The 12,167-nt window shown below is 38.1% G+C and overlaps 1 protein-coding gene across 13 annotated transcripts in view; it reads right to left on the bottom strand.

Moving 5' to 3' along the window:
- The window catches only part of Phf21a (PHD finger protein 21A), a 173,807-nt gene that overhangs the window by 124,996 nt on the left and 36,644 nt on the right, over nucleotides 1-12,167 (bottom strand). For 12 of the 13 annotated variants that reach the window (XM_041637457.1, XM_041637459.1, XM_041637465.1 and 9 more), the window contains 2 exons: nucleotides 9,096-9,239; nucleotides 1,413-1,445 (listed from right to left, as the gene is read on the bottom strand). In XM_041637457.1, the coding sequence (XP_041493391.1) occupies nucleotides 1,413-1,445; nucleotides 9,096-9,149 (87 nt within the window). In that variant the 5' untranslated portion in view covers nucleotides 9,150-9,239. The remainder of the gene's footprint in view (nucleotides 1-1,412; nucleotides 1,446-9,095; nucleotides 9,240-12,167) is intronic. The other variant, XM_041637464.1, reaches the window with a different exon arrangement.

Below are 12,167 nucleotides of genomic sequence, written 5' to 3'. Positions count from 1 at the left end.
TTTTAGCCTAGATTTGGAAAGCTGTCAGCAATGTAACTGCCTTCACAGCATATCATTCAAATCAACATGCTGAAATTCTAGGAATCGAAAAGAGAGTACTATTTTAGACGAATACACTAAGTGAGTCTGCCTTTTGCGGGGGTGGAGGCGGGGGGTGGGATATTAAAGTTTTCAAATGTTTAACAGAGCAGGAAAGCGAATGTCACCCCAGTGAGACTTACTTGTTTCATACATAGCTCCTCGTTTCCCTGCCTGCTCTGCTTCTTACTGTACGAGGCTTACCTCATTTGGGATTTTTCAGTTGTATTTGATATAAGGTTTTTCTGAAGATACCTAAATTGTTGCCCAATAAGTTACTGACCCTCAGATTTTCCAGGTGATGATCATGAGTATTAGAACTGCCGCTCTGTTACTGACAATGTAGATCACCACATTAAATAGAAAGGACCTGGCAATGTGTTGTCGTTTGGTTCCCTAAAATTCAATTTAAATTGTGGACACACTAAATAAAAATTAAAAAGGGATGTTTCTCATGGAAGGTAGATGTCAGATAGGAATAAATGTGGCCACAACGGCTACTTCTCAGAGTCAATGTATTGGATTAAAATACAACAGTCAAGACCACTTAGTCCTTGAGATGAATATTGCACACAACTTCAAAAAAACAATTAATCTGCCTTAGTACCACTCTTCAAGAATTTTTTGTTTGTTTGTTTTGTTTTTCTAGACAGGGTTTCTCTGTAGCTTTGGTGCCTGTCCCGGAACTAGCTCTTGTAGACCAGGCTGGCCTCGAACTCCCAGAGATCCGCCTGCCTCTGCCTCCCGAGTGCTGGGATTAAAGGTGTGTGCCACCACTGCCCGGCTTCAAGAATTTTTTTTTTTACTTTATAGACAGGCATATATGATCCACTGTCTAATAGGTGCCAAGAAGTCACTACCTGAATAATAATAAGAATCAAGGTAACTTTGGAGAAAGAAATCTCCTGCTGGGCTGTGGCAGCGCACACCTTTAATCCCAGCACTGGGGAGACTGGGGAGGTAGAGGCAGGCAGCTCTTTGCGAGTTTGAGGCCAGCCTGGTCTACAAGAGCTAGTTCCAGGACAGGCTCCAAAGCTACAGAGAAACCCTGTCTCGAAAAACAAAACAAAAACAATAAATAAACCACTCATAGCAATTAACAAAAAAGCAAAAAAAAAAAAAAAGTAACAAAGTTGAAACGATAGCAATTTTATACAACTGGACTTTTTTAAACCTATAAAAAATGGTATCAACATGCAATACTGTTTGGGACGTGCTGTTTGGGATAAAACTGTTTTAAATTTAACTAACAACTGCATTTTACTACTTTATTGTCATTTTTGATTGTTTTTAATGTTTAAAAATCAAGTTACTAACAAAAGGATTTTTTTTACCTGTGGATCCTGCTTCATTTGAGCAACCAGTTTCTGGTAATAAAGAGAGAAAAAAAACTGTCAGTCTCACAAATTAACTCCTATGGCTACTTAGGTTTGGACACACACACACAAATAAAAATAATTCAGTAGCACCATCAAAGTAGACCAAAAGTTTTGATGATGTCTGTAAAAGACTAATGAAGTATTCCTTGTAACATAATAAAGAACCAACTATACCTTTATATTCAAATGAAAAAGTACCTGATTTGTCAGTACGGAGGTCAGTGACTTCTGCAATTTAAATAAGCAGGTGCAGGCCAGGCAGAGTGGCACACGCCTTTGATCCCAGCAAACAGGAGGCAGAGGGAGGTGGATCTCTGTGTATTTGAGGCCAGCCTGGTCTACATAGTGAGTTCCAGACAGCCAGAGCTATCCAGTGAGAACCTGTCTTAAACAAACAAACAAACAACACAAAACAAAACAAAAAAATAAGCAGCGTGCTCCAAAGGCCAAATATCCCTGTCAGATATTATCACCAGCTGGATTCCTACCTAGTCAAAGTCTACAAAGACACCAACCCAGACAAAAGAGAAGCTGTTTGTAGACAGCAACTACAGGTCTGGCAGGTCTATTGGTCTGGATCCTACATAGAAGGAGCCTCCTGACTTTGTTCTGTCAGCTCTCAACCACCTGGAACTGCAGTCCCAGAGACTCCAAGTCCCTCTTCTGGCTTCTGTAGGCATCAGGCATACATATGGTGCAAATATACATGCAGACAAAACACTCGAACACATCAAATAATAAATAAATGTCATCTGAACTAGCCAAACTGGCAAAAAAAAAAAAAACCCAAGAGTAACAATAACAGTGGACAGAGGAATTTAAATGATAAAGAAATACGAAAAGGCTGCCTCCTAAAACCCAAAGCTAGATACCCACAATTAGCTATTTTCCAGTGAATTTTTTATATAATAATAGAAAGAGTTATCACACTTTTTGAATAATAAGACGCTTTTAAAATGTTGTTAGAAAAAATATAAAATTCACAACACACTCATCTAGAAATCAAGCTTTTATAGTTTGAGGTGTAATAATATGGATTAATATATAATACTATATAATAATATGACTTGCAAAAAACACCAAACTGCAATGTTATGAGCCCTTATATCTTTTAGATTTTTTTATTCTTTTCTTCCTTCCTTCCTTCCTTCTTTCTTTTTTTTTCCCCCTGAGACAGAATGCTTTTGTGCAGTCCTACTGTCCTAGGCTCTGTAGATCAGGCTGGCCTTGAACTCACAGTGATCTGCCTGCCTCTGCCTCTGGAGTGCTGGTTAAAGGCGTGTGCTGCCACTACCTGGCTTAGTATTTTCTATTAAATATTTTTACTTATTTAATATTTAATTGAATATTTTATTTAACATTTATTTTTCTTTTTAAAAATATTTTTATGGTTTATTTAATTTTATTTTATGTGCATTGGTGTGAAGTGTCAGATTCCCTGGAACTGATCTTCAGACAGTTGTGAGCTGCCATGTGGGTGCTGGGAATTGAACCCGGGTCCTCTGGAAGAGCAGTCAGTGCTCTTAACCACTGAGCCATCTCTCCAGCCCGACATTTATTTTTCTTAAATATTTTAAAATTAAATATTTTATTCATTTATATATTAAATTAAATATATTATTTAAAATATTTTGCGAGGGCATGTGCACATGTGCCATGATGCACATGCGGAAGTCAGAGGATCACTTTCAAATGTTAGTTCTCTCTTTCTACCATGTGAGTCCCGGGAATTAAAATCTTTGGCTTGGTAATAGGGCCCTCTATCCATTTAGGCATCTTGTCGATCCCTTTAATTCTTAATTGTCCAGCAGTCAGCTACCAAGTCCTGCTATTATTGTGCCTCTTTCTAAAGCAATGAGTATCAACTCAGCTTTGCTGCTTCAACTGCTATATAAAAAACACAGTGGACAAACTTTAAGACCAGGCTGTAAAAGCCTAAGAAATACCTGGGGAATGGCATGACCTGTGTTCTAACTGGACAGAAGCCTTTCTTCCTGGTACTAAACTACATCATGGATAGCTGAGGCAGTCAAATACACAAAGCATACACGATGAAATTCCGTGTCACATTTGACAAAATTAGTTCTTCAACAGCCTCATCTAAATCTGTAAAGTAATGCAGCATCTACAAGCTCCATAGAATAGAACGTATAAATCCTTACACATCTAACTACACGTCAGTTTTATAAGCTGATTTGGGCTGGGGAGATGGCTGAGTGAACAAAGGCCATTTCCACCCAAGACTCACAACTTTAGCTCTGCCCTGAGAAACAACCTGGTAGAAGCAGAGAACCTTCTGATGTCTACATGTGTCCTGTGACACGCAAGCTCTCACACACGTAAGATAAACGTAATAACACTTGAAAAAAAAATAAAGCCGGGCAACAGTGGCACACGCCTTTAATCCCAGCACTCGGGAGGCAGCAGCAAGTGGATCTCAGTGAGTTCGAAGCCAGCCTGGTCTACAGAGTGAGTTCCAGGATAGCCAAGACTACAACCAAGAAACCCCGTCTCGAAAAAAATAAAATAAAAAATAAAGTCAGAGTGTTTTTTTTTTTTTTTTTGATTTTGTTACTGCAGAACTGGCTATTATCTGTAAATTTATTTTGGGACTGAAAGAGCTCTTCTTCCATAACACTGGAGTTTTTAATTGATATCTATTTATTTACTAGATAATGCAAGTTGTCTACTTGCATGTAAGTATGTGTATGATATTCCGCTTCATGTTTGCACCACATTCTTTCCTGTTATCCTCAGGTGTCAGAGGTGGGTGTCAGATCCCCTAGCATTAGAGTTACAGATGGCTATGAGCTACCACGTGGGTTCTAGGGATCAAACCTGGTTTCTGCAAAAGCAACAAGTGTTTTAACCTCTAAGCAATCAATGTACCCCCATGGCACTAGAATTTAAAAACTGACTAGTAAAATCCACTTCTGCAGGAAATAAATAAATCAACTTTTCTGTGTATAAACAGTTAAACCACATTCATACAAACAAGGTAAGATGAGGAACTTACTAGACCACCCAAATCCCAGGTGATTTTATACTGGAATTGCATTACCAAATTTTCCACTGAATGACTGATGTCATTTTTCATGATAAGAAAACAACAGCCGGGCTAGAAAGATGGCTCAGTGGTTAAGAGCCCTGGCTGCTCTTCCAGAGGTCCTGAGTTCAATTCCCAGCAACCACATGGTGGCTCACAACCATCTGTAATAAGATCTGGCGCCCTCCTCTGGCATGCAGGCATACATGGAGGCAGAATGCTGTCTACATAAGAAATAAATAAATAAATCTTTAAAAAAGTTTAGAGAAAAAAAAAAAGACAAAAGAAAACAATAGCCAAGCTGCCAAATCCAGACTACCACCTGTTTCTTAAATAAAGTTTTATGAAACCGAGCCCCGGCTCCAGAACTGAGACAGAGAGACAGGAGGATCTGGAACCTCACTGTCAGTCAGTCTAGCCAATCAGTAAGCTTCAGGTTCTGTGAGAGACCCTGTCTCAAAAGAAAAGTTGAACAGTGATAGAGAAAGATATCCAATGTCCAATTTTTCCCTGTGTGAATGCACACACACACACACACAAAGACACACACAGACACATACCCACACAAAACAAGCTCTGAATTCACAGAAAGGTGAAAAAAAACAATTCCATAAAGTTATCTTCTGTCTTCCACACAAACACCATGGCATGCATGCCCATAAAAACACATCATGTACACACACACATACATACACTCACAAATAATAAATAATTTTAAATATATTAATTGGTAAGCAAATTGTACAAATAAAATGTACAATAATTAAAGATGAAAATAGGACTATAATTCTGGGGCTAAAGAGATGACTTAGCAGCTAAGATTATTTGCTGTTCTTGCGGTGGACCCGGGTTTATTTCCCAGCACCAACATAAGGAGGCTCACAATGCCTCTAACTCCAGTTTCATGGGATCTGACACTGACTTCTAACCTAGTAGAGCATGCACTGCATGTAACATACTCAGGTACACACACATATATACATAAAATAGAAAATATTTAACTAACTTAAAAGGCTATAACTTTATACTTAAAACAAATAGTCAAGGGGCTGGAGAGATGGCTCAGAGATTAAGAGCATTGCCTGCTCTTCCAAAGGTCCTGAGTTCAATTCCCAGCAACCACATGGTAGCTCACAACCATCTGAAATGAGATCTGATTCCCTCTTTTGGCCTGTTGGCATACACACATATGGAATATTGTATACATAATAAATAAATAAATATTTTTAAAAATGGTCAAATATATAAACAGGTTGACAGCTAATATTCAGAGTGTTTAAAATACCTAGAAGAATACATATCCCTTGAATCAATAAGAATAATTTATTACTTTATTTGAAATTCCTAGACAGAGTTTCTCTGTACAATAGCTCTGACTTCCTGGAACTTGCTCTATAGACCTGGCTGGCCTCAAACTCATGACAATCGGCCTGCTTCTATCTCCTGAGTGCTAGGATGAAAGGCGTGTGCCACCACTGCCCAACTATTTTATTATTTTTATTTAGAGGGAGAAATAGAGGGGGGGTAAGGTGGGCACATGTGCACCCACGAATGGAAGTCAGAGAACAATTTTCAGTACTCAGTTCTGCTTCTGCTATGCAGATCCCAGGGACTGAAGTCATAACATAAGCTTGGCGGTAAGCACCCTTCCCCACTAAGCCACCTTGAGGACCCTAATTAGACATTTTTAACTGGACTTTAAAACATTATCATGAAGTCTAAATTTTTAAAAATTGTTATGTTTATGTAAGTGGTATACCTGATTTCAAATTATGAAATAAGATAATACTAAGAAAGTTCAATTTAGGAGCTAGAGAGATGACTCAGAAGTTATGAACACTGGCTGTTCTTCCAGGAGTCCTGAGTTCAATTCCCAGCAACAACATGGTGGCTCACAACCATCTGTAATGAGATCTAGTGCCCTCTTCTGGTCTGCAGGCGTATATGACACAGAACACTGTATACACAATAAATAAATAAATCCTTTTTTTTCTTAAAGTTCATTTATAGACAGTTCTTTCAAGAAATATTTATTTGGGACAAGTATCTTAGGATGAAGAATTAAAAGAATATAAACTGTATTCTAAAATTTCTTAAGAAGAGAAAAAAATTCTAGAAATCACATATACTACCATAAAATTATCTTTGATTCAAATAGATTTCAAATTGTTACTTTATTCCCAAAATACTGGTGAGATCAGCTTTAAACAATTATGAATTTAAGTTCTGTTACTTTCCACTAATCTGAAATAGGTTCAATATTCCTTGATGTTAAAATATTTTCATCCAGGAGCTAAGATGGCTGCTCTCCCGGAGGACCCTAATTCAATCCCCAGCATTCATAAAACCCTGAGTCCCTCCAGTTCCAGGGGATCTGATATCTTTGCCCTGGGTACCAGAGACACCAGGCATATGTACGGTGCAAAATATGCCATACATATAAAAGAATAATTTTTAAAATTATTTTATCCAAAAAAAGTTGGTTTTAAGAATAAATTTTTACTCTTCTTAATAAAGACCAAATAAAACAAGATGTTCATTACCATATTGTTTACTAAGAGAAGCATGCTCTGCAGGGCAGCTGCTGAGCGGGAGATCTACAAGGTCCAGATCAGCAGCAGGGACTTTCAAAGAGCTCCACGTTGTTCAAAGAAAACAACAACATACACAGCAGGCAACTTTGAAGCTTTCCTATCAGTTCTAATCCCCATTAATTCTTGGACAATAGGAAAACCCAGTAATCGTCAAAATCCCAATATATATCCCAACAATTTCAGAAATCAATGCTGCATTAGCTCAAATAAGAAAAAACAGAAGAAATTATACGCCAAAACAAACCCGTTTAGGGACTGGAGAGATGGCTCAGAGGACCCGAGTTCAATTCCCAGCACCCACATGGTGGCTCCCAACCGTCTGTAATTAGATCTAGTGCCCTCTTCTGGTGTGTGGGCATACATGTCGGCAAAACACTGTATTCATAATAAATAAATCTTTTTTTTTTAAAAAAAAAAAACCTTTTAAAAAGTAATGTATATTCAGACTTGTGAACAAGGGAGACTGACAGTTTGAAGTGAGGCCTAAAACTAAAGTATATTCCACCTGGAATGCAGCGGTAGAGTGGTCACTGACACGTGCAAAGGCCTGCGTTCAAACCAAAGTTCCCTTCATCCATCCAGTCCACCCCACATTCACAAATGTTACATGGTCAAAAATAGCCAAATCATCATTTATCACTTTTGAATACCAAGGATTATGCATATGTATGTTTATTTATGAGCCTCAACCCTAATATCTAACTGATATCTAAAAAAGAAATAAACAGTAATAGTCTATTTATACAATAAATGTTAATGATTAAGTTATTTTTCTATCTTGAGTATAATTATATGCCTATTTTTATATATTCATGTCAACATACACAAATTAAAATAAATATTAAGTGTTTTATTAATGTTATAATACTACAGTAATAACTGTATAAAATAAATATAAAATTTATATATACATTTTATAATTATACTTTTAAGGTTTGTTTACTTTTATCCGAGATAAAAATGTAAAGATTATAACATTTTAAATACTGAAGACAGCAACCAGGTTTTCTTTTTTTTTTTTTTTTTTTTAAAGATTTTATTTATTTATTATGTATACAACATTCTGCCTGCATGAAGAGGGCGCCAGATCTCATTACAGATGGTTGTGAGCCACCATGTGGTTGCTGGGAATTGAACTCAGGACCTCTGGAAGAGCAGCCAGTGCTCTTAACCACTGAGCCATTTCTCCAGCCCAAAATGTTTACAGGATTTTTTTTTTAATATTTATTTATTTATTTTATATACAATATTCTGTCTGTGTGTATGTCTGCAGGCCAGAAGAGGGCACCAGACCTCATTCCAGATGGTTGTGAGCCACCATGTGGTTGCCGGGAATTGAACTCAGGACCTTTGGAAGAGCAGGCAATGCTCTTAACCACTGAGCCATCTCTCCAGCAGCAACCAGGTTTTCTTTACCCAAGATTGGAATCATGCAAAAGGAACAAAAAAGACTGAGACGAGGCACAGAGGTGAGCCACAGATGAGCACATGTGTAGTAAGTATATACACACTTGGCTTAAACACATCTCATTTTTATTATGGCAAAGTGAGGAAACTCAGCACTGGGGAAGCAGAGGCACGGGGACAGACACAAGTTCAAGGTCAATGTAGTTCATGGGGGAGTGCCAGGCCAACCAATTCAACCTAGTGAGGCCCTGTCTCAAAAGATCAAAAATTAAAAAAATTAAAATAATAATAATAAAAAAGACAAGGAAGGTATCACGTGTACAGAAGGCCTTCAAGTAGGCCAGAAAACTGCAAAAGGAGTTGTTTTTTCTAAATCCCTTGAGGAAATAAAAAAAAATATTTCCAGCTCTTTTTTTCTGGAAAAGATGTCAGGAATATCTTCTAAAAGTTCGTAAAGGCAGTAGGAGTGCATTTGTAGAGCATCGTGGTCATTGGGTAAGTCTTAGAATGACTGTGTAACTTGACCAAAACACAGAGCTGGGCCTGTCTCCTTAGCAACACGGTAGGGATGGGCAGCCAATCACAACATACCTGGTGAACCTGAATTTCCACTTTAAGAGCCTCCTGTAGAGTCTGCAACTCCATCCTCTACCTTCTCCACTTTCTCTTATGTCTGCTAATTCTACAGTGTCTTCAGCCTCCGTTTAAAATAACAAGCTCCTCTTGTTGCTGCAGCTGTGGAAATCATAAAATGTTTGGGATCATTGTATTGGGAATAAAGAAAATTTGTCAAAATAATTAAATTAAAAATATTATATTTTGTAACACAAGAAGAAAGTGTCCCCAAAGAACTGTTTAAAGTAATTCAGTGCCAAAATTTTCTGGGTTTTCTTCTTTTGAGCATTCCTCCATAGAACACTTCAAATAACTAAGAAAAGAAATACAACAGCAAAAGTGATGGTCAAGGAAACAGAATACCCACTGTGTGCTCGGCACTGAGGGCAGGGAGCTGAGAGCCACTTCCACCTAGTCGATAACTGGCAGAGAAGGCTGTCACCATTCAGGGCACTCAGACAAAACATGGTTAAGCATTTCAAAATCGGAGTAGACTGGAGAGTTCCCAGTTTCCCAAGGGTTAAGTTGAAGCACTGCGGGAAGGTATTTTAATTTGATTGCAGTCTTACACTACACTAAAAACAAGTCCTAAAACAAAGGGAAAGTCTTGAGTGTCTTAAATGTTTTAGCAACAACTTAGTATTTAAGACAAATACAATGCCCTGCAATACTGCAGTTACCACAAGGGCTGGAGGGATAAACCTTCATGGGTAGACCTTGAGATAGCCTAACACTGCCACGTTTCTGGCTTTGTAGGGACTGCTGTCTCCTTTTCAAACTTGCCAGAGCGCCTCTCTGACCACGTATATGACTGTATGGAGATGTGGTCTGGGTTTATGACTGTAAATGGGACACCTGGTCTCACCTTCCTATCCTATACCATCACCACTGCAGCTTAACCAAGTAGCTCACTTTTCTTTTATCTTTTATTTTCTTTCCTTCTCTTAAAAGTGGCCATGATTTGGGGTAGTCTATCAAAGCTAAGGTATTTTCTTGTCTGAATAAATTTAACCTTTATTAAAAATCTCTTTTCTTCCTTATACCTGTAAAAGCTGTAGCTAGTACTGCTTTCTGGCACTGAGGACAAGATGATGACTCAGGACCCCTAGGCTCTCTAGCACCCCCGACCCACTGACAGTCCTCACCAGTCTGACTGCATTCACAGAGCTACGATGAGATTATTAACTATAAAATACATCCTGGGATTTCTAGTTTCCATTATATTTTCTTAATCTCTCTGGGCTTAAAAACATCAATGACAAGCTCTCCTCTAGGGTTTATACACTATGTTATGTAAAATCAGAATATTCTACCTTAAAAATATTACATTCTCAAAGCACAAAATTCTTTCAAAGTTACATCTCCAGAAGTTAGCAAAGATTTACTGTTAACCAAAAAAAACTCATACAGGCAGGATATTTAGGGGAAATATTTTTAAAAGGAGAAATATCATGAATTTTAGTTACTTACTATCCTAAAAACTGTTGGGAATTATAATAAATACTACAGTCATTAGTAACTCACATAGAGCAAGACTTCTATGATCATTTATACTTTCTTGACTTGCAATGGCTAATTTCGAAAACTATACCAGCTACTTCCATTTTAAGTGCTAAAATAATCTTCCTTCTCAAAATCTTAATTTATACATGGCAGTTCCGTTTTACAGAGTCTTACTGTGCAGCCCATTCTGGTCTTGAACTCACAATCCTCCTACCTTGGCTTTGTGAGTACAGGAATCATAAATGTAATCCACCACAGCCAGTTATGTTACAGCTCTTTAAAAACACCTGGTCTAACTTTTTACAAAGTTCTATCCGAAATTGTGTACAAAAAGATTCCCTAAAATTCTTTCCACATTAAGAATAACCCTACTACAAGAGCAAGTTCAAATCAGAAAGGCCAATTTTATTCCACTGTTGGTAACACACCACAGCTCAGCTGAACTCAAACTCAGAAAACAATCATATCACAGACACTGAGAACTTACAATACCCACCACAAAAGGTTAACACTGTTTATAGTTAGGGCTTTCTCACATTAACTAACAAAAATGTACAGAAAAGCAATTCTCACAAGAAATAAGACCAATAGCCGGGCGGTGGTGGCGCACGCCTTTAATCCCAGCACTCGGGAGGCAGAGGCAGGTGGATCTCTGTGAGTTCGAGGCCAGCCTGGTCTACAAGAGCTAGTTCCAGGACAGGCTCCAAAACCACAGAGAAACCCTGTCTCGAAAAAAAAAAAAAAAAAGAAAGAAGACCAATAAAAAGTGTGAATTCAGTCAAAGTATGTGACACACGTGCGTGACAGTTACACCTTTATGGCACCCGTCCTAGCGTGAATATATACTCAAAAGGATTTGCTGACTGACCGATGACTATGAAAACACCAATCGGTGCTAATGACAGAAACATAAATTTCAGAAGGAAGGTTTTGCCTAGCGTGCTGAAGATGCAGAGCAATAAACTCTAAGCTGCCTAGGGTGGGTCTCATGGTGCTTCACAGCCTGCTGCAAGCCATCTCTGGGTGAAGTACTAAGGACTGCTTAGCCTTCTTTGGGGGACTAGCAATAGTCTCAAACTTTTCCACTGACAATGCATAACTCCTTTCAACTAAGAAAAAAAAAATAATGAAAATAAAGCATCGGAAACATTTATATATAACACACAAAAATAAAAATAAAAAACAAAACAAATACCTCAAAAAGGAAAAAAATAGCTGGGTATGATGGCTTACTCCTGGATCCTAGCACTCAAGTGAACACAAGAGATCAAGGCCAACCTCTGTGCTGTACCAACCTAGGCTACATGATACCCTGACTCAGAGAAATGAAAAGAGGGTGAAGGGAAGGAGGGAGAGGAAGGAGGAACGAGTGAAAACAAGGTTGTAACCTGGAGACTCTAAATGTCAAAGCTCGCTGTGTAAAACAAGCCTGCCAGTCAAGCTAATGAGGAGCTGACAACTTTTACTTCCTCCATCAGGTTGTTATCTGCTTATTAGCGATATACAGAAGCATTTAAATGCCAATTGCCCATTTTGTTTTAGAAT

This window comes from Microtus oregoni, unplaced genomic scaffold (assembly GCF_018167655.1).
Source record: "Microtus oregoni isolate MIOR12 unplaced genomic scaffold, Mior012 000053F_ref0000044, whole genome shotgun sequence".
NCBI lineage: Eukaryota > Metazoa > Chordata > Mammalia > Rodentia > Cricetidae > Microtus > Microtus oregoni.
Note: the sequence above shows the minus strand (reverse complement) of the source record. Positions and strands in the feature narration are given on the sequence as shown.